The 27,006-nt window shown below is 35.7% G+C and overlaps 1 protein-coding gene across 6 annotated transcripts; it reads right to left on the bottom strand.

The window, feature by feature from the left end:
• Positions 1-13,088: 13,088 nt before the first annotated feature.
• Positions 13,089-26,289, bottom strand: LOC131143562 (DNA-(apurinic or apyrimidinic site) endonuclease 2). 6 transcript variants are annotated; one of them, XM_058091908.1, is made up of 10 exons: positions 25,936-26,289; positions 25,718-25,829; positions 25,154-25,372; positions 24,784-24,869; positions 17,311-17,426; positions 17,061-17,141; positions 16,613-16,813; positions 16,019-16,170; positions 14,713-15,428; positions 13,089-13,443 (listed from the first exon to the last, which is right to left on the bottom strand). In XM_058091908.1, the coding sequence occupies exons 1-10, from the start codon at positions 26,041-26,043 to the stop codon at positions 13,372-13,374; spliced, it is 1,863 nt and encodes a 620-aa protein (XP_057947891.1). In that variant the 5' UTR covers positions 26,044-26,289; the 3' UTR covers positions 13,089-13,371. The 6 variants fall into 6 exon arrangements, with proteins under 6 accessions (XP_057947891.1, XP_057947893.1, XP_057947895.1 ...); XM_058091910.1 differs by lacking the exon at positions 25,936-26,289 and having other exon boundaries at positions 17,311-17,421; positions 25,718-25,827; XM_058091907.1 differs by lacking the exon at positions 13,089-13,443 and having other exon boundaries at positions 14,282-15,428.
• Between the last annotated feature and the right edge of the window lie 717 nt (positions 26,290-27,006).

Genomic DNA, 27,006 nt, shown 5'->3' with positions numbered 1-27,006 from the left:
CTTGATGAATACTCCAAGTAACTTGAGAAATAAGAAAACTCACCTTAAAAAGTCTATATATACTCCTTTAACCCAAGGAATTAATTACCCAAGCATAATATCAGCATTCAAGCTTTGAAATTTCAATCTTCTCTTACTCACTCATTGCAAAACTGATTTGCTAAGATAATCAGAAGTATTAAATCCATCCTACTCTAGTCTTTACTGTTGATCCTCATCTAAATAAGGAATTGGTGAATTCCATACTTGAACTTTAATTCTATTTCATCTTGATATTTAAATTATTAAAGTACATAATGCTAAATTTGTACTAATCTACTCTGTTTGAGTATGTTCTTATACGCAGCATTTATTTCATATTTCTTGTAGTTCTTTGAAGATTCAAGGTGTTTGGATCATTGACCAAGCGTGGGGTATCGCTTGGAGAAGTAACTACTCTAGCTTATTGAAGGAGTGACCGAGTGTGGGGTATCATTTAGAGAGGCGGTGCTCTAGCCTATTGAAGGAGTGTGTAACAGTTTTGTTCCGCCCGAAAAGAAACTGGTTTAATGAATCCTTAGGTGGTTTGCATAAGACAAGGATGTGAGCTGGGGATAAGTCAAACCTCGTAAAAAACCTGGTGTCACTCTTTTTTTCTTACTCTCTTTAAATTCCAGCAAACATATAAACTGCATGGATAATTTAATTTCTTAATCATATATACTACATAATTTTGATTTTAAATAAGCCAAAGTTTAATTTGGTTTTGGGATTGCAGAAACTGGAAGAGAGTACGTTGGTTGATCAATACTTTGCGAAAATCTCAAAGGGAGTACGTTGATTGGTTAACACCCAAAGACAAGTTAACTAAGAGTTTAGTTAAATTCTGAGTTGCTAGGAATTTGAGTTGTGGTTTACATTAAAGAAACAAATTTCATTACTACAAGGTTTGAATCAAATACATAGGGCTGTAAAAGCTGAAAGCTGAATCTTATATCTTGTTCAAATATATTGTGGTTAATTGGTTTGGTTGATAGATTGAATGATTGTGTGATTGTAGATTGAATAAAAGAACATTGAATTTTGTGTGATTGTTAAATCAACAAGAAGTCAAGAAATCTTTGAAAGAATTTAAAAGAGGTTAAGAATTCATAAAAAGGTTTAGAAGAAATTTTAATAACCCAATTCACCCCCCCCCCCTCCTTGGGACTATACCTTGATTTTCAATAGGCCTGGCAAAATGGGTAATGACCCGTCGGGTCACCCGGATCCGCCCGTTTAAAACGGGTTCGGATTTAAAGAAATTAACCCATTTAATATTTGGGCAGGTCACGGGTTAACCCGTTTATAAACGGGTTATCCGGGTTTGGGCGGGTCACCCGGCGGGTGACCCGTTATTTTGAATCCTTAAGTCTTAATGGCTTATTAGTTATTTCCAAATTCCAATCCAAATTCCAGCGCCAGCCCAGCTTGCCTTCAGCCTTCACTTCAGATCAGAGACAGACTCACGCAGTCACGCTACAGCCTGCGGCCCTGCACGCTGCACTGCAGTCATGACTTCATGCACACGGCACATGCCGCACATGCCTTCGGTCGCCCTTCGCCTTCACCCTTCAGGCTTCACGGAATCACGCTTCAGGCTTCACTCTTCAGCAATTCTCACTTCTCAGTACTCAGACTCAGTAGACAGTAGGCCTAAGGGCTCTAACTCTAAGTCTCTAACCTGTTACCCACGCCAGTACGCCATGGCTCTCGAGCCTCCACTCTCAAGCTCTCACCCCTCGCCCTCGGCCTCTCCTGAGTCTCCTCAGTCCTCATCTCTGACCTCTCAACTCTCAACTCTCACTCTCTCAAATCTCATTCTCTCCTCTCCTCTCCTCTGGATCTGGTGCACTGCAACGTGCCGGACGGCCCCGACCTATCCTCTCCTCTCCTCTGGTGTGCTGCTACCTGCCGGACCTGCCGGTGCTGTGAGTTGCTAGAGTCGTCGCCTCCAGGTCTCCTCCAAGCTCCACGGACCAGTGACCACAGCGACTGTCATCAGCTCCAGAGGTGAGTTGTTGGGGTGAGTCAAGATTTTTTTATTTTTTAGGGTCTCTATATGACTCTATCTGTTAGACTGTCACTGCCTTACTTACTTACTGATTTATTGGCTTGTTGGCTGTTGGGTTTCATGGATGATGCATGGATTTGTGATGAATAAATAGATTTGTGATAAATAAATAGTACATAAATAAATAGTAGATAAATAAAATAAACTAAGAAAACAAGAAGGATCCTACCATGTTTAGAAGCTAAGTAGAATGAAAATCAAGTAATAATAAAAGAAATTTTTATAATAATGCTTTTCGTGTTTCCCCTACAGAAAATAAAAAAATAATTTGTTGTCACACACACACACACCCAATAACAGATTTGTGTTTATTGTTTAAATATTTCATTATTTTGTTTATTTTATTATTTTTCGGAGTCTTAACTATTTTTCTTTATTAGGGAATTAGTTTGGTGCGAAAGCCCAAGACACCCAGCGTATCCAAAAAATTATTCTTTGTTAGGGATAATACAAATTGCAAAGAATGGATACCATAAACTTGGATTTTGATGATGAGTGTAATATTACTCCATCTTCAGATAAATCTGAAAAGAACAATTCTTCTATCAATGATGGCACTAACAAAAAGAGACAACGTAGAAAGACATCAGCTGCTTGGGATGAATTCTATTTGTTACCTATAGATGTTGATGGAAAACAGAAGGCAAAATGTAAAAAATGTGGGGCTGAATATGTTGCTAATGCTTCAACCCATGGGACGGCAAATTTGAGACGCCACATTAATAATTGTCCATTACGTGATAACTATGATGTGAAGCAGATGCACATGGATTACGGAACCAAACTTCATGCGAAAAAAATTGAGCAAGATGTTTATCGTGAGAAGATGGCAATTGCTGTAATAAAACATTGTTATCCTTTTTCATGGGTTGAGCATGAAGGAAATCGAGATGTGCATAAATATCTTAATCCTGATGTTAAACCAATTGCTAGGAACACTGCTAAAGCTGATGTATTGAAAATACATAAAAGGGAGAAGGAGAAACTTAAACTTACACTACAGAGTGCTTTTGGTAGAGTGTGTTTGACTTCTGATTGTTGGTCTTCTCCTACAACTGAAGGATATTTATGCATTACAGTTCATTTTGTGGATGAAAATTGGGTATTGCACAGTAAGATTATTAACTTTTCTCACATGCCACCCCCACATTCAGGAGTTGCTTTGTCAGAAAAAACATTTAGTGTATTGAAGGAATGGGGTATTGATAGGAAGATATTTTCCATCACATTGGATAATGCAACTGCTAATGATAGTATGCAAGATATTCTTTCAAGTCAATTGTCTTTGCAAGCACCTTTAGTAAGTGGCGGTGAATATTTTCATGTAAGGTGTTGTGCTCATATTTTGAATCTTATTGTTCAAGAAGGTTTAAAAGTGATTGAACGTGTTGTGTATAACATTAGAGAAAGTGTCAAGTACATTAAGGGTTCAGAAGGAAGAAAACTTAAGTTTGAAGAGTACATTAAACGAGTTGGTATACTTGCTTCAATCAGTTTGCGCTTGGATGTACCAACTAGGTGGAATTCAACTTTCATGATGATAGAAAGTGCACTCATATATCGACGGGCTTTAATTCATTATGCTTTACTTGATGCAAATTATAAGTATTGTCCGTCAAATGAAGAGTGGAATAGAGCTGAGGTCATTTGTAATTTCTTGAAGCCATTTTACGACATGACAAAACTCTTCTCGGGTTCAGATTATCCTACATCTAATTTGTATTTTTCAAATATATGGAAAATTCAATTGCATTACTTGAAACAATGGAAAATCGGGACTGCATTGTTAATGGTATGGCTGCAAAAATGAAAGAGAAGTTCGATAAATATTGGAAGTGTTATAGTGTTGTTTTGGCATTTGCAATTGTTCTTGATCCTCGTTACAAGCTTCAATTTGTCGAGTTTTGCTACTCAAAGATTGATTCATCCACTTCTCGGCAAAAGTTAAATCTCCTTCGTCAAAAGTTGTACTCTCTATTCCAAGATTATGCAAACAAATCAAAAAATTCTTTGGAATCTACTGCTCCATCTACTGGGGGTACTGGTGGTAGTGACAATCTCATTAGAGATGAGCTTTCGGTAACTTCATTTATATTTTCTAATTTTTCATTTCTTATTTTATATATTATTTTTAGCTGTTATATTTATATTGTTTGTTTTTCTATTCTAATATATGACAGGAATTTGAATTTTATGAAAGCCAATATTGTGCTACTACAGAAAAATCTCAATTAGATTTATATTTGGAAGAGCCTAGGCTAAATCGTGTGGAACATGCTGAAATGGATATATTGCGGTATTGGAAAGATAATCGATTTCGATATCCTGATTTATCTCTTATGGCGCGTGATGTACTTACTATTCCTATCACAAGCGTTGCATCAGAATCTGCATTCAGCATTGGAGCCCAGGTTCTTAACAAATATCGAAGATCACTTTTGCCGGAAAATGCAGGAGCATTGATAACAACTCGAAATTGGTTGTTTGGTTACGCAAGTATGCATTTTTTTTTTTTTTTGAGTTCTTCCAATATTATTTCAATAATTTCAATACTTACATTTTATTTACTTTCATATCCTTTGTCAATTGTTATTGTTTCTTATTTGTTATCTATTTATTTTGTCATTGCAGTGGATCCCAGTGAAGAAAGAGAAGAAACTGAACAATTAGAAGTCAAATTTGAAAATCTTTTGATTAATGATTTGGGAGAAGCTTCGACAAACAATCATGGCTAATTAAGTTTTTTTATTATCTTTTGAAAATTGTAATCTTGTAAATTTTTATGGAACTCATTTAAATTTGGTTTTGTTTCTAAATATTTAACTGTTATATTTTTTAAGATTATGTTTTGATTGTGGGACTTGAATATTTGATTCATGTGTTATGCATAATGCATGAATTAAAAAAATATGAATGATGAATGAACTTATTAAATATTTTACATTTAGCTCTATATGTAAATATTACGGGACTCATTTAAATTTAGATTTATATATAAATATTTTATGCATGTATTATGCATGTATTATTTTTTTAATTTTACATTTTTAAAAAAATTGTATTCATTAAAGAGATGTATTATTTTTTACATTTTATGTTCTTTTCATTTAGAAATTAATAAATAAAATGCAGTTTTTTTTAAAAAAAAAATGTCATTTTATATGAAAATTTTAAAAATTTTAAAATAAAAAATATATATATATTTTTAAACGGGTGACCCGTTACCCGCCCGTTTATTAAATGGGCGGGTTAGGGTTGACATGTGTGTGATCCATTTAACATTGACCCGTTTATGACCCGCCCATTTATGACCCGGCCCATTAGTGACCCGCCCAAACCCGGCCCGCCCGCCCGTTTTGCCAGGCCTAATTTTCAATATATATGATAAAAAAAATGAACAAAATAATAATTTTTTAAATTTTTTTATTCACTTGTTATTAGATAGCTTAAAAAAATAACATTAACTTAATGAATAAAATCAAACAAATTATTCAATTAAGTACCATATGTTTTAGAAATTGAACTCGTAAATAAATTGGATAGTTAGTTTTTAAGTTAATGGTCCGGTTGATTCAGGTCAAATAATTGGCAGAAGTATGATAATATAATAAAATTATTATTTTTAGAAATCAAAAATATTTGTAAAATAAATAATTTAATAATTCAGATAAAATACTTAAATAATTTTATTATTCTAAAAAGTGTTATATACAATTTACAAGCAAATTAAATGGCTAAATATATCTTTAAAATTAAAAAATAGTTTAAAAATTGACTTGTATCAACCGTTGAATCCATATTTAATAACATAGCAATTTGATTAAAATTTGAAAAGATTGGTGAATCGGTTAGATCAAAGGTTTACCAATTAATATACATATAAGTGTTCTTCATATTTACACAAAGAACAACTAATATTCAACTTTATAATTTTAATTTATGAAGTTTGAATTTTTGAAATTTTCGTTTATGGTTTTTTTTGGCATTATGGTTGATGGGTTACTTGAATTTAAAAATATTGAATTATGTTTTATTTATTTTATGATGTGTTTAGTCATTAAATTTTTATGAAATTGCATCTTACAAGCATTTTATCACACTATAATTACTAGGCACCTTTACGATTTATTAGCAATTTTTATTATTTACATATTTTTAAAAAGTTTAAAATAATAATAAAATTATTTTATCACTACTATGTCAATTAATTAGTCCAAAGCATTCAGTTGGCAAATTATTCAATTCGAGAATCGATTAAGTTTTCAATTCATTTATTTAGTTTTCAAGAAATTACACTAACTAATTTTTTTAATTTCATTTATTCAATTTGATATTTTTTATTTTTATCTTTTATATATTTTTTAAAAAATAATAAAATAATAATAAAACTATTTTGTCATACTTATGTCAATTAATTAATGCAAAGCAATTGGATCAGTATATCATTCAATTCGAGAATAGGTCAATTTTCCAATTCACTTATTTAGTTCTCAAGACATTACATTAACCAATTTTTTCAAGTAATATATTTAAGTCAATATCATTTTTAAAATATTATATTATTAAGACTAACAGGCGTAAGGTTCATGTTGTCAATAAATTTAAATCTCAGAGGGGTTTCTGCTAGTTTTCAAAAATATAAGGGGTGGACTCGGTAGAGTGTCATAATTGACAAACTTAAGGGGTGTTATTGGATTTTATCCTATTTTAAAAATAGAGAAAATGAAAAATAATTATATGCACTAACTCAATAGTTTGTTGTCACTAATGCCTAATGAAACCTTGGGGTTTATATACCTAAATTTATCCTTGTCAGTCCTTTGGTTTTGGGGTATGACATCTTGGCTCTTACATCCTAAGAATCATATTAAACTTTGGAGTGCCTGAGTGCTAGCAAATCAGCTGTATTATTATAGAATTGTTAGCTTAGCAATAAGAATTTTAAATAACCACCTAGAACATTATTGGGGAAGGAATTTGAATTAGTGTTAAAAAATAAGAATTTGAAGGCTTTTATCTAATGTTATAAAATAAGTAATAAGCCAACAAAAAAATTTTAGAAATGGTTTTCCGTAGATACCATCTTAGAGCTATTATACAACTTTGTTACATTTGAATTATATCTTGAAAAATTGGTTCACTTGTCTATCCAAAGAGGAGACTGAAAAAGAAGAATGAAATTAATGTATAAAATTATATCAAAATTAATGGAAACGTTCACTGACAGCATGGCCACCGACCCTTGAAAAAGAGAAATTGGAAGAGTAAATCACTAAAAATGTTTACTCGACAATTGAAGCTAATAAAGAAGGCTGGAAGAGAAAGGAAGAAGAAAGGAAATGGGAGGAATGGTAAGTGGGAGGGAAAATGAGAGGGAAGAAGAAAGTCGGTTCTATCACATTTCAATTTTTTCTACTGGCTAATTATTTTTTCTACTCACTAATTATGTTTGTTTTTTTCCTTTTTTATTTCCTTTTTAAATATTTATGTGAAAACTCCGGATCCCATCCCATTCCATCCCATCCCATTCCCCGTCTGATAAAAGGCAAAGCCCTTCCTAATACGAACCCCAACGGCTCAAATAATCAAAATACTACGAGTCTCACGCACAGCGAGAGCGAGGGCCAGAGCTGTGAGAGATCCCAACCTCCCAAAAACTCACCACCACGATGAATTCCTTCGCCAGCACCCTCTCCCTCTTTCTCTCCCACCACGACGACTCGGACCTCGACGACAACGACCCCGTCCACCCCTTGCTATCCCTCTTGGACGCCTTACTCTCCTCCATGGCCGCCCTCTGCTTAACGCGCCACGACCTCCTAGCCCCCACCATCGACCGCAGCGTCAAGATGATCCCGAACCGTAGCAGCGATGACTCAGTTCTTCGAACTCCCGATCATGGAGATGGCGGCAAGAGGGCTTCCTACGGTTCCGCTCCGCCAGCCCCCCTGATGGTGAAGAGCCGACAATTTACGGCCCTGTTCGATGGCGATGAGGGCGTCGCGCGAATGCTTCGGTTTGATGTATAGAAGTTATCCGTTTGACCGTGAGGGTTTCATTTGGGTTTTTTAGGGTTTTGGTTGTGCAAAGATGGTTTAGGTTTTTAGGGACACGATCGAAGACGAAATTTGATGTACAGGGTCTTGGATTTCGTTATAGGAAAACCATTAATCCCATCTCCTTATTTTTACCCCCTGTTTTCTGGTTTAGCTTGATCGAATACAAGATTTGATGTAGAGGGTTTTGATTCTCGTTGTCGGAAAATCTTTAATCCCATCTCTTTTTTGTTTTCTATATTCTGGTTTAGTTTTGGCAATTGCTGAAGATGAAGGGATGGGTTAGGATTTTTGTAACAATAGGGATTTAATGCAAATGAATACTTTCCTAAATCTACTTCCTCATTTTGATTTCTCTCCCTACACATCTGTGTTTGTTTTTTGTTGGATTCAATGGGCTTGTTAAATGTTAATGTTGCTGTGAGATTTCCCCCTTTTTTTTTTGTTTTTTTGTGGATGATGCTCCTATGACCCAATTTACTGCCAGATTTAAACAACCCAAATGCTGTGAAGTGTGAACATTACTGATTTACAAAACACACATGTGAATTGAATGAAATGTGTTGGACAGTGCTGATTTAGAAAATACAAATGAGAATGAATGGAATGTGGCTGATCTGGGAGGCAAAACTTGTTAGCTTCAGAAAACTTGTCAAGTAGTGTTTAAATTTTGTCAAGAAAACAATGAATCTTGCAAAGAAAAATGTTTGAATTTACAGAAAAAGAAAGCCTGCCTCTTTGAGTTGAAACTTTTGTGAGAGTATTTATTTGTTCTAAAAAGTTTTGGTAAAAATTGATATCAATGTGCAGATTTGATGATTCTTAGACAGCTTTTGGTCCCTTCTCTCTCTATCATCACCCCCCCCCCCCCCCCCCCAACTTTTTGAAATTCTTCAATCAAACCATCATCTTGTGATGCTGCCACACATTCGTCAGTTCTGGTCGCCACCCAGCTTCAAATTTTTAATTATCCTATGTTATTCTTCCAACTATCTTGACGTATGAGTAGATCTCCACATTTGCAACTGAAAAGAAGAGCTCTCATACAACTAAAATACTTCTAAAAGTTTCTAAAGAATAAAGATAGACAGCAGTTGATTTAAACCAGATATGTGGTGCTATTTCACTGTCAACACACTTGTCCTTGATGTATTTTATTTATATTACTTCAGTTCTAAATCTTGTACTATCCCTATAAACAGTTTTTTGACTAATTTTAACAACAAACAAGAAATCAGAACAATCCATATTCTAGTGCCTTGAAGGGCATGTGAAACTGGAGGAGCAACTCAATTCATGTCAACCTCTCACCAATGATTTGGTGAGATTCATGTGTGCTCCAAAACTGTATAATTCCAGAAAAATGGTATGAGAATTCCAAAAAAAAAAAAAAAAAACCTAGCATTTTGAAATTCGCAGCACACAAATATTAAAAACCCAGGAGGTAGTAACCACCTGGGTAAGTTTTTTCTAGAAGTTGATGGGTAGAGACTTGGGATTAAATTCTTAGCTGCCAAACAGAAAAAAAGATTGGAAACTTTTGAATACCTTTATTTCCTTGTTAACTACGACGGCTGTGGTGGTGATCACATTTAGGCTTATGTCTCCGCCTAATGGGACTTTAAATGCATCTGGATTTGGCTAAAAAATTTTCTTGCTGCCAAATTCTTCCTCTCAAGCTTATTGTGCTGGCATAGTTTTAAGTTTATTGGTGCTCTTGCCGACTTCTTATGTAGTATGGATGTGCAGAAACTCAAACATGCAACGAAGTCATTTCTTTTAATTTAATAAGTCAGTAACGAAGTCAAACATGCAACACCCACTGAATTTTCGTGTGTTTTTTAAAACTATTAAAAAAACTCTTTAAGGTTTTAATTTAGTGACAAGATAAACCTTCCGCTAATTGACTATTAGTCAACTTTAAGTATATATGAAAAATAATAATAATAATTTTGTCATTTTTATTCACTTGTGATTAGATTGCTTAAAAAATAATATTAACTCAATAAATAAGATCAAAAAAAAATTATTCAGTTAAATACAATATATTTTAGAAATTGAACTCGTAAATAAATTGGATACCTAGTTCTCAAGTTAACCACTCGATTGATTCGGGTCAACCAATTGACATAAGTATGACAATATAATTAAATTATTATTTTTTAAAATTAAAAATATGTGTAAAATAAATAATTTAATAATTCAAAGAAAATTAAATAATTTTATTGTTCTAAAAATTGTTATATTCAATTTATATGCAAATTAAATGGTTAAATATATCTTTAAAAATTAAAATATAGTTTAAAAATTGACTCGTATCAACCGATTAGTAGAATTGTCACTCATTTTCTGAGTTTAACTGAATCCATATTTAATAACATAACAACTTTATTAAAATTTGAAAAGATTGGTGAATTGGTTAGATCAAAGGTTAACCAATGAATATAAATTTAGGTGTTCTTATCTATTTAGCACTCATATTTTACACACAAAAAAAAAAAAATAATAACAACTAACATTCAACTTTATAATTTAATTTATGAAGTTTGAATTTTGAAATTTTGGTTTATGTTATTTTAGCATTATGGTTGATAGGTCACTTGAATTTAAGAATATTAAATTATGTTTTAATTGTTTAATGATATGTTTAGTCATTAAATTTTTATAAAATTACATATTTTATAACACTATAATTTCTAGGGGTTTTTACGATTTATTAGAAATTTTTAATTTTTTACATATTTCTAAAAAAAAATATAAAAATTGTAAAATTATTTTATTATGCTTATGTCAATTGATTAATCCAAAGTCATTGGTTGGCAAACGGTTCAATTTGAGAATCGGTTAAGGTTTCCAATTCATTTATTCAATTTTCAAGACATTGTACTAGCCAATTTTTTAATTTCATTTATTCAATTCGATATCATTTTTTATTTTTATGTTTTATATATTTTTAAAAAATTATAAAATAATATTAAAACAATTTTGTCATACTTATGTCATTTAATTGATTCAATGCAATTGGACCATTAAATCATTCAATTTGAGAATAGGTCAAGTTTCCAATTCATTTATTTAATTTTCAAGACATTACATTAACCAATTTTTCCAATTAATTTATTTAAGTCAATATCATTTTAAAATATTATTTTATTAAGAGTAAAAACTCATTTTTTACATATACTTAATAGTTAACTAATAGTCAGTTAGTACTGAAATAGGTGTACATCCGCAAGAGAGAAGTGAATTGGGTATTTTTATTTTATAATTCTTTGAAGACATAAAGAATGAAAAAAATGTTTTCCACATTTAAACAAGCCTAAGGGTCACTTTAGTTGTCGAAAATAGTTTTCATTTTCTGTTTTTAATTTTTTTAAAAATTATGAAGAAAAAAATACAGCTTATTTTTTAATTTTGAAACATAAAATATCCATAAAATAATGAAAAGTTTGGCATCATTGCATGTGGAAAATAGTTTTACTTCCTATTTTCAAATTTTCAAATATTTACAAAAATGAACCTTATTTTTCAATTTTTTAAATTTGCATTGAAAAGTTGAAAAACATATTTTCATTATTTTCTAATTTCTTATATAATTTTAGAAAATTTAGAAAACAGATGATTTTTAATTATTTGAAAATTTAAAATTTTAAAAAATCACTTTCCACAATTAAAAATAATAATTAATTTTCTCTTTTTTATTCAAATTTTGAAGGAAAAAACTGAAAATTAAGCTGATATTTTTATAATTTTTTGAAAACTAAAATAAATAAAAAAAATATTTTACACAATGCCCTAGAATTTTGAACCAATTCAGACTAATATGTTAAATTACCTGTCTCCATCTTTTGTAATTTCTATTAAATGATTACATGTAAATTTGTTTCATAATCAGTCCTTGGTCTTTCATGTTTAGCAGTGTGGTTTATTTCTCATGCTGGGGTCAAGTTATCAGTCCAAGGTTTTTTTCTCTTTGGTCTAAACCATTAACCATTGTATCTTCATTTCATGCAAACTAAAGGAATGGAAGTGAATTTCTCACTTGATTTTTTTCATACTCCATTTAAATTTTCATTAGTTTCTTTATTCCATTTCACAAATCAAACATTTCATAAGAATCAAGAATGGATCTTGCTTTAACCCACATTTAATTACAACATCTGGTCAACTTCTTGTGCTTCTCCCTCAAACTTTAGACCTACTCTTATTTTCCTTTTTATCTGTTTCTTTTAGTAGTATATTGGACTATCAAACCTAAATATTGGAATTTGCTTCTGTTAGAAAGTATCATAACTTGGTTTTTACTTATCCTCCTAGTTTGATTTATAAATTAATCAAATTAAACAACAAATACTTCATTTGGCAAATGATCTGTTCAGGTACATCCACTTTTTTTCATCAGTTTACCTAAGAAAATTTTCTTCCAAGATATTTAGTTAGTTTAAAATTTTGAATAACCAAATCCCTTTTTTTTTGGGTGCCCTCTTCTACATCTGGTGAACCATATGCAATTTATCTGCAGATAAATTGCCAATTGTCCAGCTGACGCCAAGGTACCTCATTCTGCTGTTTCAAATTGAACATCACAATTATCTCCTTACATACAGTTAGTATAGAAACAGAGTTGCCTAATAACAAGATTAGCATAAAGTGACACTTGGATTGATCTCCAAAATGGATCAAGCGAGTTGGTGAGTTTGACCCGACCTAACAGCAGTTCAACCCATTTGATCCGTTCAAACCCAACCCACATCCAACTCACCTGTAACCCATTCGACCTGTTTAACCCCAACCTGCATTTTAGTAACACATAACGAGCCCAAGAAATGCAATATACCACAGGTCCATGATGTCATGGCGCTGTGATGCTATCTATTTTCCCAACATTTTCCTAACTTGTCTACCTAATCAACAAATGGACTGCAGCAGGGAGAGTGCCATTGCCAAATAAACGGGATATTGCTTTCAACCCACTACAAAGAATAAATTACATCAACAGTCTGTGATGCTTTATGCCGATCCTCAGCCAGCATAGCGAGGAATTGCACAATAAATGATCAAGATGAGAGAAAATGAAAAAGGGTCTATGGGATTAAACATCTACAGATAAATTTTAATTAATCACAATTTTTCAGAATCTCATAAAAATAAAGCACAATGAATGATTATAGACTCACAGTCAAAAACCCCCACACTTGGAAGTGAAATCAGCAGCGATCAACCTCATTTGCGCCTAGAATTTGAAGCAGCCCATTTGAAGTAACCACAATTTGCTTCAGGATTAGATGCTGGTCCCTGCAGGAGACGAACAAAAACAAAATTCGGTTTACATAGCTTATATGTTCACAAGAAGTTAACCATACATTTTTTCATTGAACTTTTCAAAATTTCTGTCTTGGTCATTGCAATTTCCCCCCCACTCCCCCCCTCCCCCTCTTTCCTGGGGGTACCCACAGCAGTCACTCTTCTTTGCAAATTTAATGTGATTACTGGACTGAAATCAAGATGATTTAGAAAGTACAGTGACTGAAATTTCAACAATTTAGAATGTACATTGATCATATTAGGGGAAAAAAGCTCTTTTTTCAGATCATTCAATGCAAATTTTGTTTTCATCTCATTGTACACAGAAAACACCCAATGTTCTGATGAAACCTCTTCTAATAAGGCTGGAGAAACCTCTTTTAATAAGGCTGGCCTGCAATTCAGTCAAGTCCTATAGTTCTGACATAAATCAAGTTGTTAAAAGATGAAGAATGTACCTATGGCATTTGGAGTTTGATAATTTTTCCATTGTGGCACTCCTGGAGCCCACAAATTGGCACAAAACATCAAGGAAAGAAAAAACAAAGAAATAGATGTAAAGAAGCTTTGAATATTTAAACTGGATTACTCAGCAGATCATCTCTCAAACTGCATTATAGTGTGGGCCAATTGAAATAACCACTGAGAAATTTGAAAATTGGGTTATAAATTATAATGTTCAGTTAAGGACTCCCTTCAATTAAGGTTCAAGGTTTCCATGATCCATCCCCACTCCCACAATGTTACAGAAGATCTTTGACAGTAGGGAAAAAAAAACTGAAAATTCAAATCAGCAAGCATCACACCAACTCAAAGCCAAAGGATCAATTTTTAAAAAATAATAATAATAATCAAAATATTAAATACTAAACATAGAAACTTGCTTTAAAAATGCAACTACCAGCCTGTAGCATCATGCAAAACAGTTCTGCTACATGAAATGATGAACCTTACAATGTTGAGTAAAACTACAGCAAAAATTCACTACATTAAGATGGTAGCATTTCTAACCTGAGAAGAATCTCAAATTCCCAAAATATTAAAACAGACAACTAAGCCAAGATACTCTATGGTTAAGCAATGGACGTCTCATAGACATGTCTTTTTCTTCATATTCTGTCGTGCTTCAACTAGCATTCAATGTTTCTCCATGGTAAACAATCAGAATTTTGATCGTATGAACAGAATGACTAATGATAAATAAAAAATTTTAAAAAAAATTATGTACTTAATATGAATGCAGCTGTGAGCCAAAAATACCTCAGCGCGAGCACAAACAAAAAATCTGCGACCATAATTGGGACCTGCTTTCTTTACTATCCGTGGAACACATGACTCATTATGGCCCTTGCAAAGTGGTATACTGTTCTGCATTAACTGCTGAATCCTTTGCCATTCCAATAAAGCAGCATTGTTCTTCTCATTTCCTGGAGCACCATAGGCATTTAGCTCCACATCATCCTGACTGGATGCACTAATGGTCGAATCAGACTGCTTCTGACTATTGCTTTCATCGTCACATGTGGCTGTTTCATTGGAGTATTGATTAGACATTGAGATGTCTGCCTGGTTAAGAGAAATATCAGTGCCAGAGTTTTTGACATAGTCAAGTGTTAGATCTTTCTTAAAAAATGATCTCAGTGACAGTTGGGACCATTGACTTTGCCGCGCTTTTTTCTTGGTTACTAAGCCAGGAACTGATTTAGAGTGTTCACTCTGTGATGCAGTCATAGTGCTACATGTCTCATTGGCAGAACCCGTGGACAGCACACATCTTCTTGGATCGTCATTTTTTAATTTCAGGTCTGGTGAAGAAAAACATCCACCTGAGGATAAGCTAGAAAAACTGCAGCTGGGGAATGATCTTTTCGCATCTTCCCCGGAACAACCTTTTGCAATATTTTCATCTGAAGATGAACATGACAAACTGTCGGTTTCAGATTGTTCAGCAACCTGTCTCTTCATTAACACTGATACTGCATAAAATGAATGGCTTAGTAAAATTGCGAACATTTGTAAAACAAGCACATGCAAATAAAATGTATTACTTAAGATGCTTTGGCTAGTGATTTACATGTAACATTCTCCCCTGAAATTGTTTCTTCAAATGTAAACTTTAAGATGTTGAAAATTTACTCAAAAAGATGCAATTTTGTGAACGTTAACAAACTTCTATTTTAATTTACATTGAAAGACAAAAAGCATATTAAACCCTCCAGAGACACTGATGCAGCATACTCGTCGACTGGTCGAAAATATCAAACAAATTCCCACATGTCAAACAATAAACTGCAGGTCAATTGGGGACTGATAAATTCCAGAATCTAACCAAATACAAGATCTAAATTGAATTAAACTATTAAACTACATAAGCCAGCATGAGCTTCCTTGGAAACAGTAACTGCTCAAATGTATATTCACACTTGACATAGCAGTTTCCAAAAATACAAAGCTCAACTTAACTGACGCAATTTTTTTTCTATCCGAAGAGTGAAACATATCAATTGAAAAATTATTTAATTAATAAGGCATATTATCATCTAATGGAGAAGTAAGTTTCTCGCACCAATAGTTTGCTGAAACCCACGGAGCTTGGGAATGTATCTTGCAGACAAAGATGGAGTGCTATGCTGTGGAATTTCTGGGATCTCAATTAAACTCATATATACAGGAGCATGGTCGGAGCCTTCCAGTTTAATGCTTCTTCCTCCTCTCCACCTACATGTAGAATGAGAATTACATTGTTGCCATCATAGAAAGCTGCACCACACATGCAGATGCAAATAAGCATAAATCCTTTCATCTTCATTCAACGGTTCTTGTTATTATTATTCATTTATTTTTATAAGATCCTTGCTCTTAATTTTTATTTGAACACAAGGAACTCCTTGCTTATATCTCACACATTAAAAACTTCTAATACTGAAGCCCAAACAGTTTCCATCTATAATGATCATCATAGTCTAAAAGAAAAATTATATAGCTAAAATAACAATGTAATGGAAAATATTAGAACAAAAGAAAATAAATCTATACCCAAATGCATGAATTTTCGTATCTGGGTATTACTTACAGGACAATTGCAACTTCCTTGTAAAGCTAATGTAACATCATTAATCCATGACCCATACAAATAGACATGAAGCTTTAGATTCCTAACCTAGGCGTTTCTCCAGGCTTCCACCGCTTATACTGAGCCAAAATGTCACACTCTTTAACATGGCAAGTTATAAAGTCATGGGTTTGCAGGTTTTGATCTTGATGTAAACATGATCCAGTACTAAGAATATGGTCAATCCTTGTACCATAATTAAACTCTTCTGCACCAGTACTCTGCGGCCAGCATGTGTATGCTTCTGTTCTGTAGAACAGATAAAAAATGACAAGAAAGATAATGACTTATTAGATCAGAAATTGAACTACCAATTTTTCAGATAAAAAGTAAAATAACTTAATAATATGAAGAATGAAATATAAGATCCAATAAGAACCCAAGTGCCCAACAACAACTCATTATTTAGTTTTTCCTCTCAAAATGTACACCAATGATCCAAGCAATCTATAAACTGTGTAATGCACATAACACGAGTTCTTCCTTGCGTTCAAACCTCTCAGGATGTTTTGCTCTAAATACATCAAAGAAAGGGCCTCCATGTTCCACTAGCATAGATCTAAACCATCTCCTGCACCTACAGTATGGTCCATATAAATGTACATGTATAAGAAAATCAAAATTCATTTTTGTTCTGAAAACTATATTAAAATTAGAAACTAAAAATAAATAAACTACTCCAAGCAGTCATATGGCAGATTATATGTGTTGTACAAGTGCTATATACAAACTGGCCAGCAGCTCACTCATTCTTCTCAAAATCTGGTCCTGCACGACAGCTATCTATGGCAGCTGGAGCAATGTTGAGATCACCAGCAACAAATATCCTCCTTCCACAACGTAAAAGAGACTCCCATCTTTTCTACAACAAAGATTAATGATATCATCAGAGGGTGTGAAGATTAAGTGCACATGCTTTGTCAATGTAAATAATTCTAAAAGAAATCCCTCTCCAGTGCTGCCTAAAGAAACAATGAACGCTACTGTCTCTATTATTGTTTCCCCTTCTGCAACTGGCAGAGTATGTACAGTGACCACCTAAATGAACCTATTTGAACAATACAGGAAAGATGACCTTGCTTCCCATTCATCAATCAATACTAAAATCCATGAACCAAATGAATTTACAATTCTGTCAGTGAAACACAAAGAAGGGGGCCGAAAATTTTAAACATGATAAACATGCAGGGCAGCAAAGTTCCTCAGTATTATATTTTAGGCATAAGTTTAGGAAGGTTTAGGAAAGACTTCTTTGTATTTAGGGATTTTAGTATTTGTAATTATGTGTTTAGTTGGGTCCAATTTGTAAATATGTGTTAGTTGTATTAGTGGTATAAGGGCTGGCCATGCAAGTTAGTGTACAGTTATTGTTTTGAATCAGAATGCAGTTTCCCTCTCTCTCTCTCTCTCTCTCTCTCTCTCCCGCAGGTTCTTCTATTCTTCTTCCTTTTCCTCCTCTCTTGTCCATCTTCCTTCTCTTATCTCTCTTCTAATTCTGTCTCTCACCCCGGTTCTGCTCTGTAACTTCTGTTCTGTTCTGTTCTTTATTACTGCTGCTGCTTCTCTTCTTCTTCTTCTTCTTCTTCTTCTTCTCCCTCTTCTTCTCATTCTCACAATTCTATATATATATATATTCTAACATCTGTCCTACATCAAATTGGTATCAAAGCACACCACGATCACCACGCAGCCATTTGATGTGTGAATTCCCAGAAATTCAAACACTGTACACTGCTGAAACTTCCCAGAAAATACCAGTCATGTCCCTAAAACTCGAACACCCTTTTCCACCAACCAAACCATGACACCTCCCTTACCACAACAATCAGACACCCTCAAAACCCCTTCCCCTAAAATTCCATCCACAACCAACAAGGCACTGGCCCCCATGCACCACCTGAAAGTACCCCAGCCAGCAGCCCTTCTATATACCCTATTTCCTGCATTTTTGCTACACCTCCACCATCACTGGAATCCTTATTCCCTGATCCACCACCAGACAGAACCCCATTGCTAAAGGTCCATCGCCGGCAGATAACGCATTCCATGCGCAGGCCACGAGCATGGGGAAGTTGCTGGAGTTCCCCTGTTTTACCGTGACTCTCGAGAAACTGCTTCCTGCTTCGAGAATTTGACTTGTTTCCTAAGATTATGAAGCTGTCAGAGGAGGAATTGAGTTATCAAGCTTGGTTTGCATTCCTAAGATCACATACAGCCTAATATTAGGCTTCCTTGAGTTCCAACTACTGTTTACCGACTTTTTTCCTGAGAATCGAGGAGTAGGGACTTGAGAAATTGCTCGTCTAACATTGGAATTCGATGGCAAACTCACGTTGTGCTCCAATTCCTTGGCAGGGTGAACAAACTTTTGCATTTTCTTGACTATTGTTTGTATGACTAGGGAAAATAAGTAGTTGCATACTTCCAAGTTTCTTATTACTCAAAAAGAAAAAAACTAACCTTTGTTTTGTACATTCCCCTAGTTTACTCATCATTGCATCCTTGTTCAAATCCATACATAGTCAATCCCATGTTGCCATGTTATATGTGACCAAATTCATTTATATGCATTATGTTCTATAGCTTTATGTTTGTGCATTGTAGTAAGTTTAGGATTCATATCATGATAGTCAAGTTAAGTCCTCCTCAACATAATTGTAGCATATTGCATCAACCACAGTCACCAACAAAATCATTGACCCCAACAAACTTGCACCCACTGACACCTAGTCATTGTCTACCCGATTAGACACTTTTCAGGAGTCTATGGACCAAAAGTTTGAGCACCTCACACAACAATTTGACCAAGTCTTGAGGATATTAGGTAAACGCCCTGTTGTGGAAGACAAAGAGCCATATGTTAGGCACCCTAACAACTCCCCATATTTAGTAGGATAAGCCCAAGGTATCCTTCCTACCCCCGGGGTTCCTCTAGCACGAAAAAATGTGAGTCGGGCTCCAAAACAGACCAGTAGGCCAATTCAACGCAAACCCCCCCCCCCCCCCCCCCCCCCCCCAAACCGCCTCAAGTTAATCTAGAGTCTAGGTGTGAGGAAGGTAACCTTGAGGAGTTTAATGATGCAGGATACCAACCTAACCCCAGGAATGCTCCGCATTCCCCTAGGCAAGGTTGGGAAGACTATAAATATGTGACAAAAAAAGTCAAGGTGGATGTGCGTGCTTATGATGGGAAACTCAACCCAAGCTCCTTTTTAGACGAGGTATTGGAGAGGGAAGACTTCTTTAATTGGTACTGCATACGGGGTGAGGATAAAGTTCAGTTTTCCAAGATGAAAATGGTAGGGACGACAAAGAAGCCTTGGCAACCTATACAACAAACCCTAGAACAGTTAAGTGAACCTCCGATGGGAAGTGATGAGACAAAGATTGAAAGAAAAATACATCCCTCCTTCCTTTAGGAGCCAACTATTTAGTGAGCTCTTAAACCATAAACAAACTACTACTGTAGCTAGCTACATTGATCGATTTGAGGAACTGATGCTTAGGAATGATGTTGTTTAGGTCACACATCATACTGTAACAAGGTTTGTGAATGGTTTTAAGGAGGATGATAGGCGAGAGGTTGAGTTGTTCTCTCCAGAGTCCTTAAAGGCAGCCTATCAAAAAGCAGTTACCATCGAAAGGTACCTCAAGAGCTCTCGTAGGTGGTAGGTCATCATCCTAGGTGAGTGATGGGTCACGTCAGTCCATATCTTTTCCTCACTCTAGGCCTACCATCCTTCAATCTACACCTAGAGAGAGTTAAGAGTCACATCATGATGTTGGCTCTAGTGGACCCAGTATTCCTCAAGGTAGTAGCTCATCTGTGCAATGTCATCGTTGCCATGCTAGAGGTCACATTGCTGCCCATAGTTCCCAACGAACTTTAGCATTAGAGCGTGAGATTGATGATTTGCCTGATTGTGAGGACAAGGTTATAGATGTTGTTGAGTACTTAAGAGTTGAGGGGGAGCTTGTAGATGATTTTGAGGAGGATGACCACCATGTTAGTGTGGTTAGGTGTATCTTATCCACTATCTTAGATAGTGAGAAGTGGAAACGGACCACTATTTTCCACACTTTCATTCGTTGTGGAGAGAGGACATGTAGGCTTATTATTGATGGGGGTAGTAGCATGAATGTGATCTCCAAGGCTGCTCTAGGAAGATTAAACCTTAAAGGACAGCCACACCCTCAGCCTTTTAAGGTGAATTGGGTAAACACACCAAATCTACCCGTTATCAAGAAGTGTCCTATACCCACCCAAATGGGAGATTATAAGGATAGGTTCTATTGTGATGTACTCCTAATGGATGTGGCACATGTCCTATTACGACAACCGTGTTTATTTGATCATGATGTCACTAATCATGGTAAGGAAAACACTTATGTGTTTAGGCACAAAGTTAAGAACATCATTTTGACCCCTACCAAGCCCACCCCCAAAGATCCTAAGTTAAGGAACAAGATAGTCTGCTAAGCTCCAGTTCAAAGAAATGTTCACTTGCTTGATCATAGGACTTTTGAGCAAGAGAGCTTAGAAAACAGGTGCATTTTAGCTTTCATTGCTCCACAGGTTCCTTGTGAGGAGCAAGAGTCTTTATGTGAGCGCCCACTTGAGGTAGGAGAGTTGCTAGCTGAGTTCCCTGATGTTGTGCCTAATGAGTTACCTAGTGAGCTACCCCTTATGCAAGACATTCAGCATGCCATAGATCTCATTCCAAGTTCACAGCTACCTAACTTGCCACATTATAGGATGAACCCTAAAGAACGTGCTGAATTGAATAGGCAGGCAGGAGAACTCCTTGAGAAGGGCTTTGTGAGACATAGCCTTAGCCCATGTGCTGTAACAACTCTCCTAACTCCAAAAAAAGATGGATCTTGGAGGATGTGTGTGGATAGTAGAGTCATCAACAAAATCACCATCAAGTATAGGTTCCCTATCACTAGACTTGAGGATATGCTTGACCGACTAGCTAGCTTTAGTTGGTACTCCAAGATTGAATTGCGTGGTGGGTATCACCAAATTAGAATTACACCGAGAGATGAGTGAAAACGGCCTTTAAGACCCAGGGCAATTTATTTGAGTGGTTGGTTATGTCATTTGGACTTTCTGATGCACCTAGCACTTTCATGAGGACTATGACACATATTCTACAGCCATTCATAGGAAAGTTCCTAGTGGTCTACTTTCTTGATATACTGGTCTATAGAAAATCTAGGGAGGAGCATTTGATACATCTTCATGAGGTCTTTGCCACCTTGAGGGAAGCGAAGTTGTTTGCTAACCTCAATAAGTGCAGCTTCCTACAATATAGTGTGCTCTTTCTTGGTTTTATCATTTTTGCATAGGGAATAGCCACTGATCCAGAAAAGGTTAGTGCCATTAGAGAGTGGCTTGAGCCTCGGACTATTACTGAGGTTCGTAGTTTTCATGGACTCGCTACTTTCTATAGGCGACTCATAGGGAATTTTGGCACCATCATGGCTCCTATCATTGAGTGTTTGAAGAAAGGAGAGTTTTATTGGACCCCACCAACTGCTAGAGCTTTTAGAGAGGTAAAACAGAAAATAACCGAAGCACCTGTAGTTAGGCATCCGGACTTTAGTAGAGTTTTTGAGGTGGCTTGTGATGCCTCTAGGATAGGTATAGGTGGGGTCTTGAGTCAGGAGGGACATCCTATAGCATTTTTCAGTGAAAACTCTTAGGTGCCAAACAAAGATATAATACATATGATAAAGAGTTTTATGCTGTAGTGAGATCTCTCTAACATTAGAGATACTACTTGCTACCCCAAGAGTTTGTACTCTTCTCTAACCACCTTGCTATGCGATATTTGAGTTTGCAGAAGAAGTTGAGTGTGAAGCATGCTAGTTGGGTGGAGTTCCTTAACGAGTACACTTTTGTTCTTAAGCATCGTTCCGGTATTGAGAATAAAGTGGTTGATGGCCTTAGTAGGGTAACAGTTATTCTCCATATCTTGAATGCTGAGGTCATTGGGTTTGATCGTCTGAAGAACGAGTACTCCATTTGCCCTGATTTTGGGATTATCTTTCAGGAGGTGAGTGAGGACCCCTGTAGGGATTTTGTAGATTTCATCATCCGAGAGGGATACTTATTCAAAGGTACTAGGTTATGCATTCCCCATACTTCCTTTAGAGTTCTTTTAGTTTGGGAATTGCAGGTCAGGGAGTTAGCTGGTCACCTAGGAAGGGATAAAACCATTGCCTTAGTTGAGGATAGGTTTTATTGGCCTTCCTTAAAAAGGGATGTTGCTAGGATAGTGTCTCAGTATCGCATCTGTTAGTTAGCCAAAGCTAAGAGACACAACACTTGCCTTTATACTCCTCTACCACTGCCACACATGCCTTGGAGAGACCTAAGTATGGATTTTGTTCTTGGACTCCCCAAAGCAGCCTGGGGACATGATTCCATTGTTGTTGTTGATAGATTCTCCAAGATGGCACATTTCATTCCATGTAATAAGACTTCTGATGCATCTCATGTAGCTAAATTGTTCTTTAGAGAGGTCATCAAATTGCATGGGTTGCCGACCTCCATAGTGTTTGATAGGGCAATCAAGTTCTCCAACTACTTTAGGAAGACACTTCGGAAAATGTGTAGAACTCACTTGTTGTTTTCTTCTACATGCCACCCTCAAACTGATGGGTAGACTGAGGTTATGAATTGTAGGCTTGGTGACCTACTTAGGTGTGTTGTGGGAGAAAAACAGGGCAATTGGGAGGTGCTGCCTATTGTTGAGTTTGCTTTTAATAATTCTGCGAATAGGTCCATAGGCAAGAGTCCTTTTGAGTGTGTATTTGGTTACAAACCCCATGCACCCATTGATCTTGTTCCTTTGCCACCGGATGCCTATATTTCTGAGCCTGCTGAGTCTTTTGTCCATCACATTCATGAGCTGCATGCTGAAGTTAGGCGAAAACGTGCTATGAGTAATATGGATTAGAAGATTGCTGCAGATATACATCGTAGATCTAGAGAATTTAATGCAGGTGACAGTGTCATGGTTCGCATAAAACTTGAGTGCTACCCTAAAAATTCATTTAAAAAGCTTCATGCTCGTGCCATTGGCCCTTTCCTCATCCTTAAGAAACTTGGACCTAATGCATATTTACTTTATTTACCTACTCATATAACCATTAATCCAGTTTTTAATGTAGAAGATTTGACACCTTACCGAGGCACTTTCGAGCCTCCTGGTTTGCCATTTGATGTCCATGCAGGTTCAGCTGCTCCACAGCCTCCCTCTATTACTCGACCACAGGAAACAGTGGAGTCTATTTTGGATGATGAGTTTGTGAAGTCTCCTCATGGTGGTTTTCATCGCAACTTGGTTCAGAGGAAGGGTCAGCCCGAGCCAGACGCTATATGGCTTGCTGAGGATGATGTTCATGACAGCGCTCCTGACTTGCTGGGGTCATATTTGCAGTCCCACTCTGCAGAGCAGAGTTCCTTTCAGCCGGGGGAGAATGATGGAGGACCAACAGTACCCCCCCTAGGCCGCCCATTTGGCACATGTATTTTAGACGTAGGTTTAGGAAGGTTTAGGAAAGACTTCTTTGTATTTTTAAGGATTTTAGTATTTGTAATTATGTGTTTAGTTGGGTCCTATTTGTAAATATGTCTTACTTGTATTAGTGGTATTAGTGTTGGACATGCAAGTTATTGTACAGTTATTGTTTTGAATCAGAATGCAGTTTCCCTCTGTCTCTCTCTCTCTCTCTCTCTCCTGCAGGTTCTACTATTCTTCTTCTTCTTCCTCCTCCTCCTCTCTTCTTCCTTCTCTTATCTCTCTTCTAATTCTGTCTCTCACCCCAGTTCTGTTCTGTAACTTCTGTTCTGTTCCGTATTACTGCTTCTGCTGCTTCTCTTCTTCTTCTTCTTCTTCTTCTTCTTCTTATCTACTTCTTCTCCCTCTTCTTCTTCTCATTCTCACAATTCTATATATATATATATTCTAACATCTGTCCTACATCACAACTTCATGAAGTAGGCTATCTTTTCAAATATATCATAGCACAACAACTTTACAAGAGGCACGTTGTCTGAAAAGAATGCATGCAAAAGACGCTGGAAAAAAATATTCATGACCTAAAGGACTAAAACCAAAAACACAGGATTGTACTAATGCACAGAACTACAAATATCAACATGCTTCTACAGTTCTGCCCATTGCGATGGATAACAAACCATTTACCTGTAATATCTTGAAAAATGTGATCTTAAATTGGGTCCGCTCCATGTCATCACATTCAGCTCGAGGTCCATATATATTGAAGAGAACTAGTACATTCCCAGTATTAGTTCCACCACAAAATTTTACAAAAAAATAAAAAATAAAAAACCTTGAGCATTCAGAAAGTGAGACTGAAACCTCGTGCATGAATAACAAAAAGAAAGAAATATAAATGTAAGGAAAAGGATGATATCTGTATGAAGCCTTAGCGTTGATATCAACAGTAACTAGAGTTTGCACAACAGAAAGTAGATCCAACAGATCATAATACATAATCTATTGAGTAGTTTCCCAAGCATAATGCCTAGCAAACAATAGCATGTTGACTCACCAAAATGACCATGGTCTGTGATGACACAACGTCCCTCACTGTCAACCTTAAGAAGTTCATCCTTCCCATACCCCTCAAGGCCTTCCGCATTTGCACACGTTTCAGCTTTTCTAGCTTGCGAATTCTCAATAAGACCAGTGAATCCCTCCTCCGCTGCAAGTGGCAGTGCCACTTCATTGCTTGAAAACGCAGACTTTACGCGGCAAAATGTCACAACTCCTGCACATATATAAGGGCAATAATTTCACAAGAAAGGACAATCTTTCGTTCTTTCTCAAAGATCCCAAAAAAGAAAAATGGAAAAACAGAAAGGGACATTAGAAAGAAGGTGAACAAGGTACAGTGGTCTTTATTGGGCAATTACACAAACACCTTCGCAGAGTAGCCGACGTAAGAGAGATAAAATATCACAAAGGGAAGAAATTAAATGTCACGAAAGGAACAATATTTCGCTCTTGCTCGAACACCCCATAAAGGAAAAAGGACAAACGAAAGCAAGTTTAGTAGAAAGAAAGCGAACACAACACAGTGGTCGTGATTGTGGCAATTCCACAAACACCATACCGGCGTAGCCAACGCGACCTCTCTCAACCGTGCGAGTGCAGGAAAAGAAGGACTCATATCCATCCGCCATCGCCAAATCTGCCGTTAGTTCCTGCTTTGATAATTTCGTCTCCTGTGATGGGATCAATGTTGAATCACCCAAAGAAGTTAAATCACGGAGAGAGAGAGAGAGAGAGAGAGAGAGAGAGAGAGAGAGAGAGAGAGAGAGAGAGAGAGACCTGAAAGCAAATAATGTCGGCATCGAAGGAATCGAGCAGTTTGAGAAGGGAGCCAAACTGTGAGATGCGTGGCCTCAGCCCGTTAACGTTATATGTTACTATCTTCATCAATTGTTGTTGGTCCCTTCTCTCTCTCTCTCTCTCTCTCTCTGCGTCCGCTGATCTGTCCGTGTGCACGAGAAGAAATCGCTTACTCGTTCGTTCTGGATCCTGGGTAGCAAACGCCTTTGTCTTCCCCGGCGACGGTAATCGGAAATCCAAAGCCCTCCACCCGCCGAAGTAAACGACGCCGTATTCACGTTTTCCGCAGATCGAGTTTATTTTCTCTCTGGTGCACGTGCGCGAACGAAAATAGAGAAAATGAACGGCTATGTTGGGCTTTGCGAAACTCTGATCTTCGATTGCTACTTGGGCCTTGTATGGAATATCTATTGGGCCTGTTTAGGTCTATGACCAGCTGGTGGGCTTATCCACTTAGGTTTCGTTTGGATGAAGAAAAAAAAATTCTTAAGAAAAGGAATGGAAAATCGAAAGAAGATTTATTCTTTAGATTAGATATTATTTAAAATTGTTCTAATATCATTGAAATTAAAAAAATTAAATGTCAATGATATATAAAATTTATTCTTTTGTTTATTTTCTTTTATATATTTTAAAATTTTTTTAAAACCAAATATGAGAAATATTTTTCTTTCCTCTTTTAGTGTTTTTCAAATTTTAAACAAGACTTAATGATAATGCTTAAAGGTGCTTCTTACAAACACCCCTTTCTATTATTTAAAAAAAAAAAATTCAAACAAACATATTTAAGTAGTTGTACCTTTAAATCTTGCTTTTGAAAATGGTTCAAATCAATTAAACCAGCTGTCTTTTTGTTATTAGTTACAAATTAGTGAATTAATTATAATGTGATGTGACAAGACTCATTAACTATTAAAATTAACTAAACCAATTCTTCTATCAAAATTTTGTTACGAAAATGATAGGTTAAATTATAAGCGCACACATCTTTTTTCATACAATTTCACCCACAAACTTTAGTTTAATACAAGAAAAATCACTAAACAGTTG

The sequence above is a fragment of the Malania oleifera genome, chromosome 1 (assembly GCF_029873635.1).
Source record: "Malania oleifera isolate guangnan ecotype guangnan chromosome 1, ASM2987363v1, whole genome shotgun sequence".
Taxonomy (NCBI): domain Eukaryota; kingdom Viridiplantae; phylum Streptophyta; class Magnoliopsida; order Santalales; family Ximeniaceae; genus Malania; species Malania oleifera.
The sequence above is the reverse complement of the archived record's forward strand: the minus strand, read 5'-3'. Positions and strand labels throughout refer to the sequence as shown.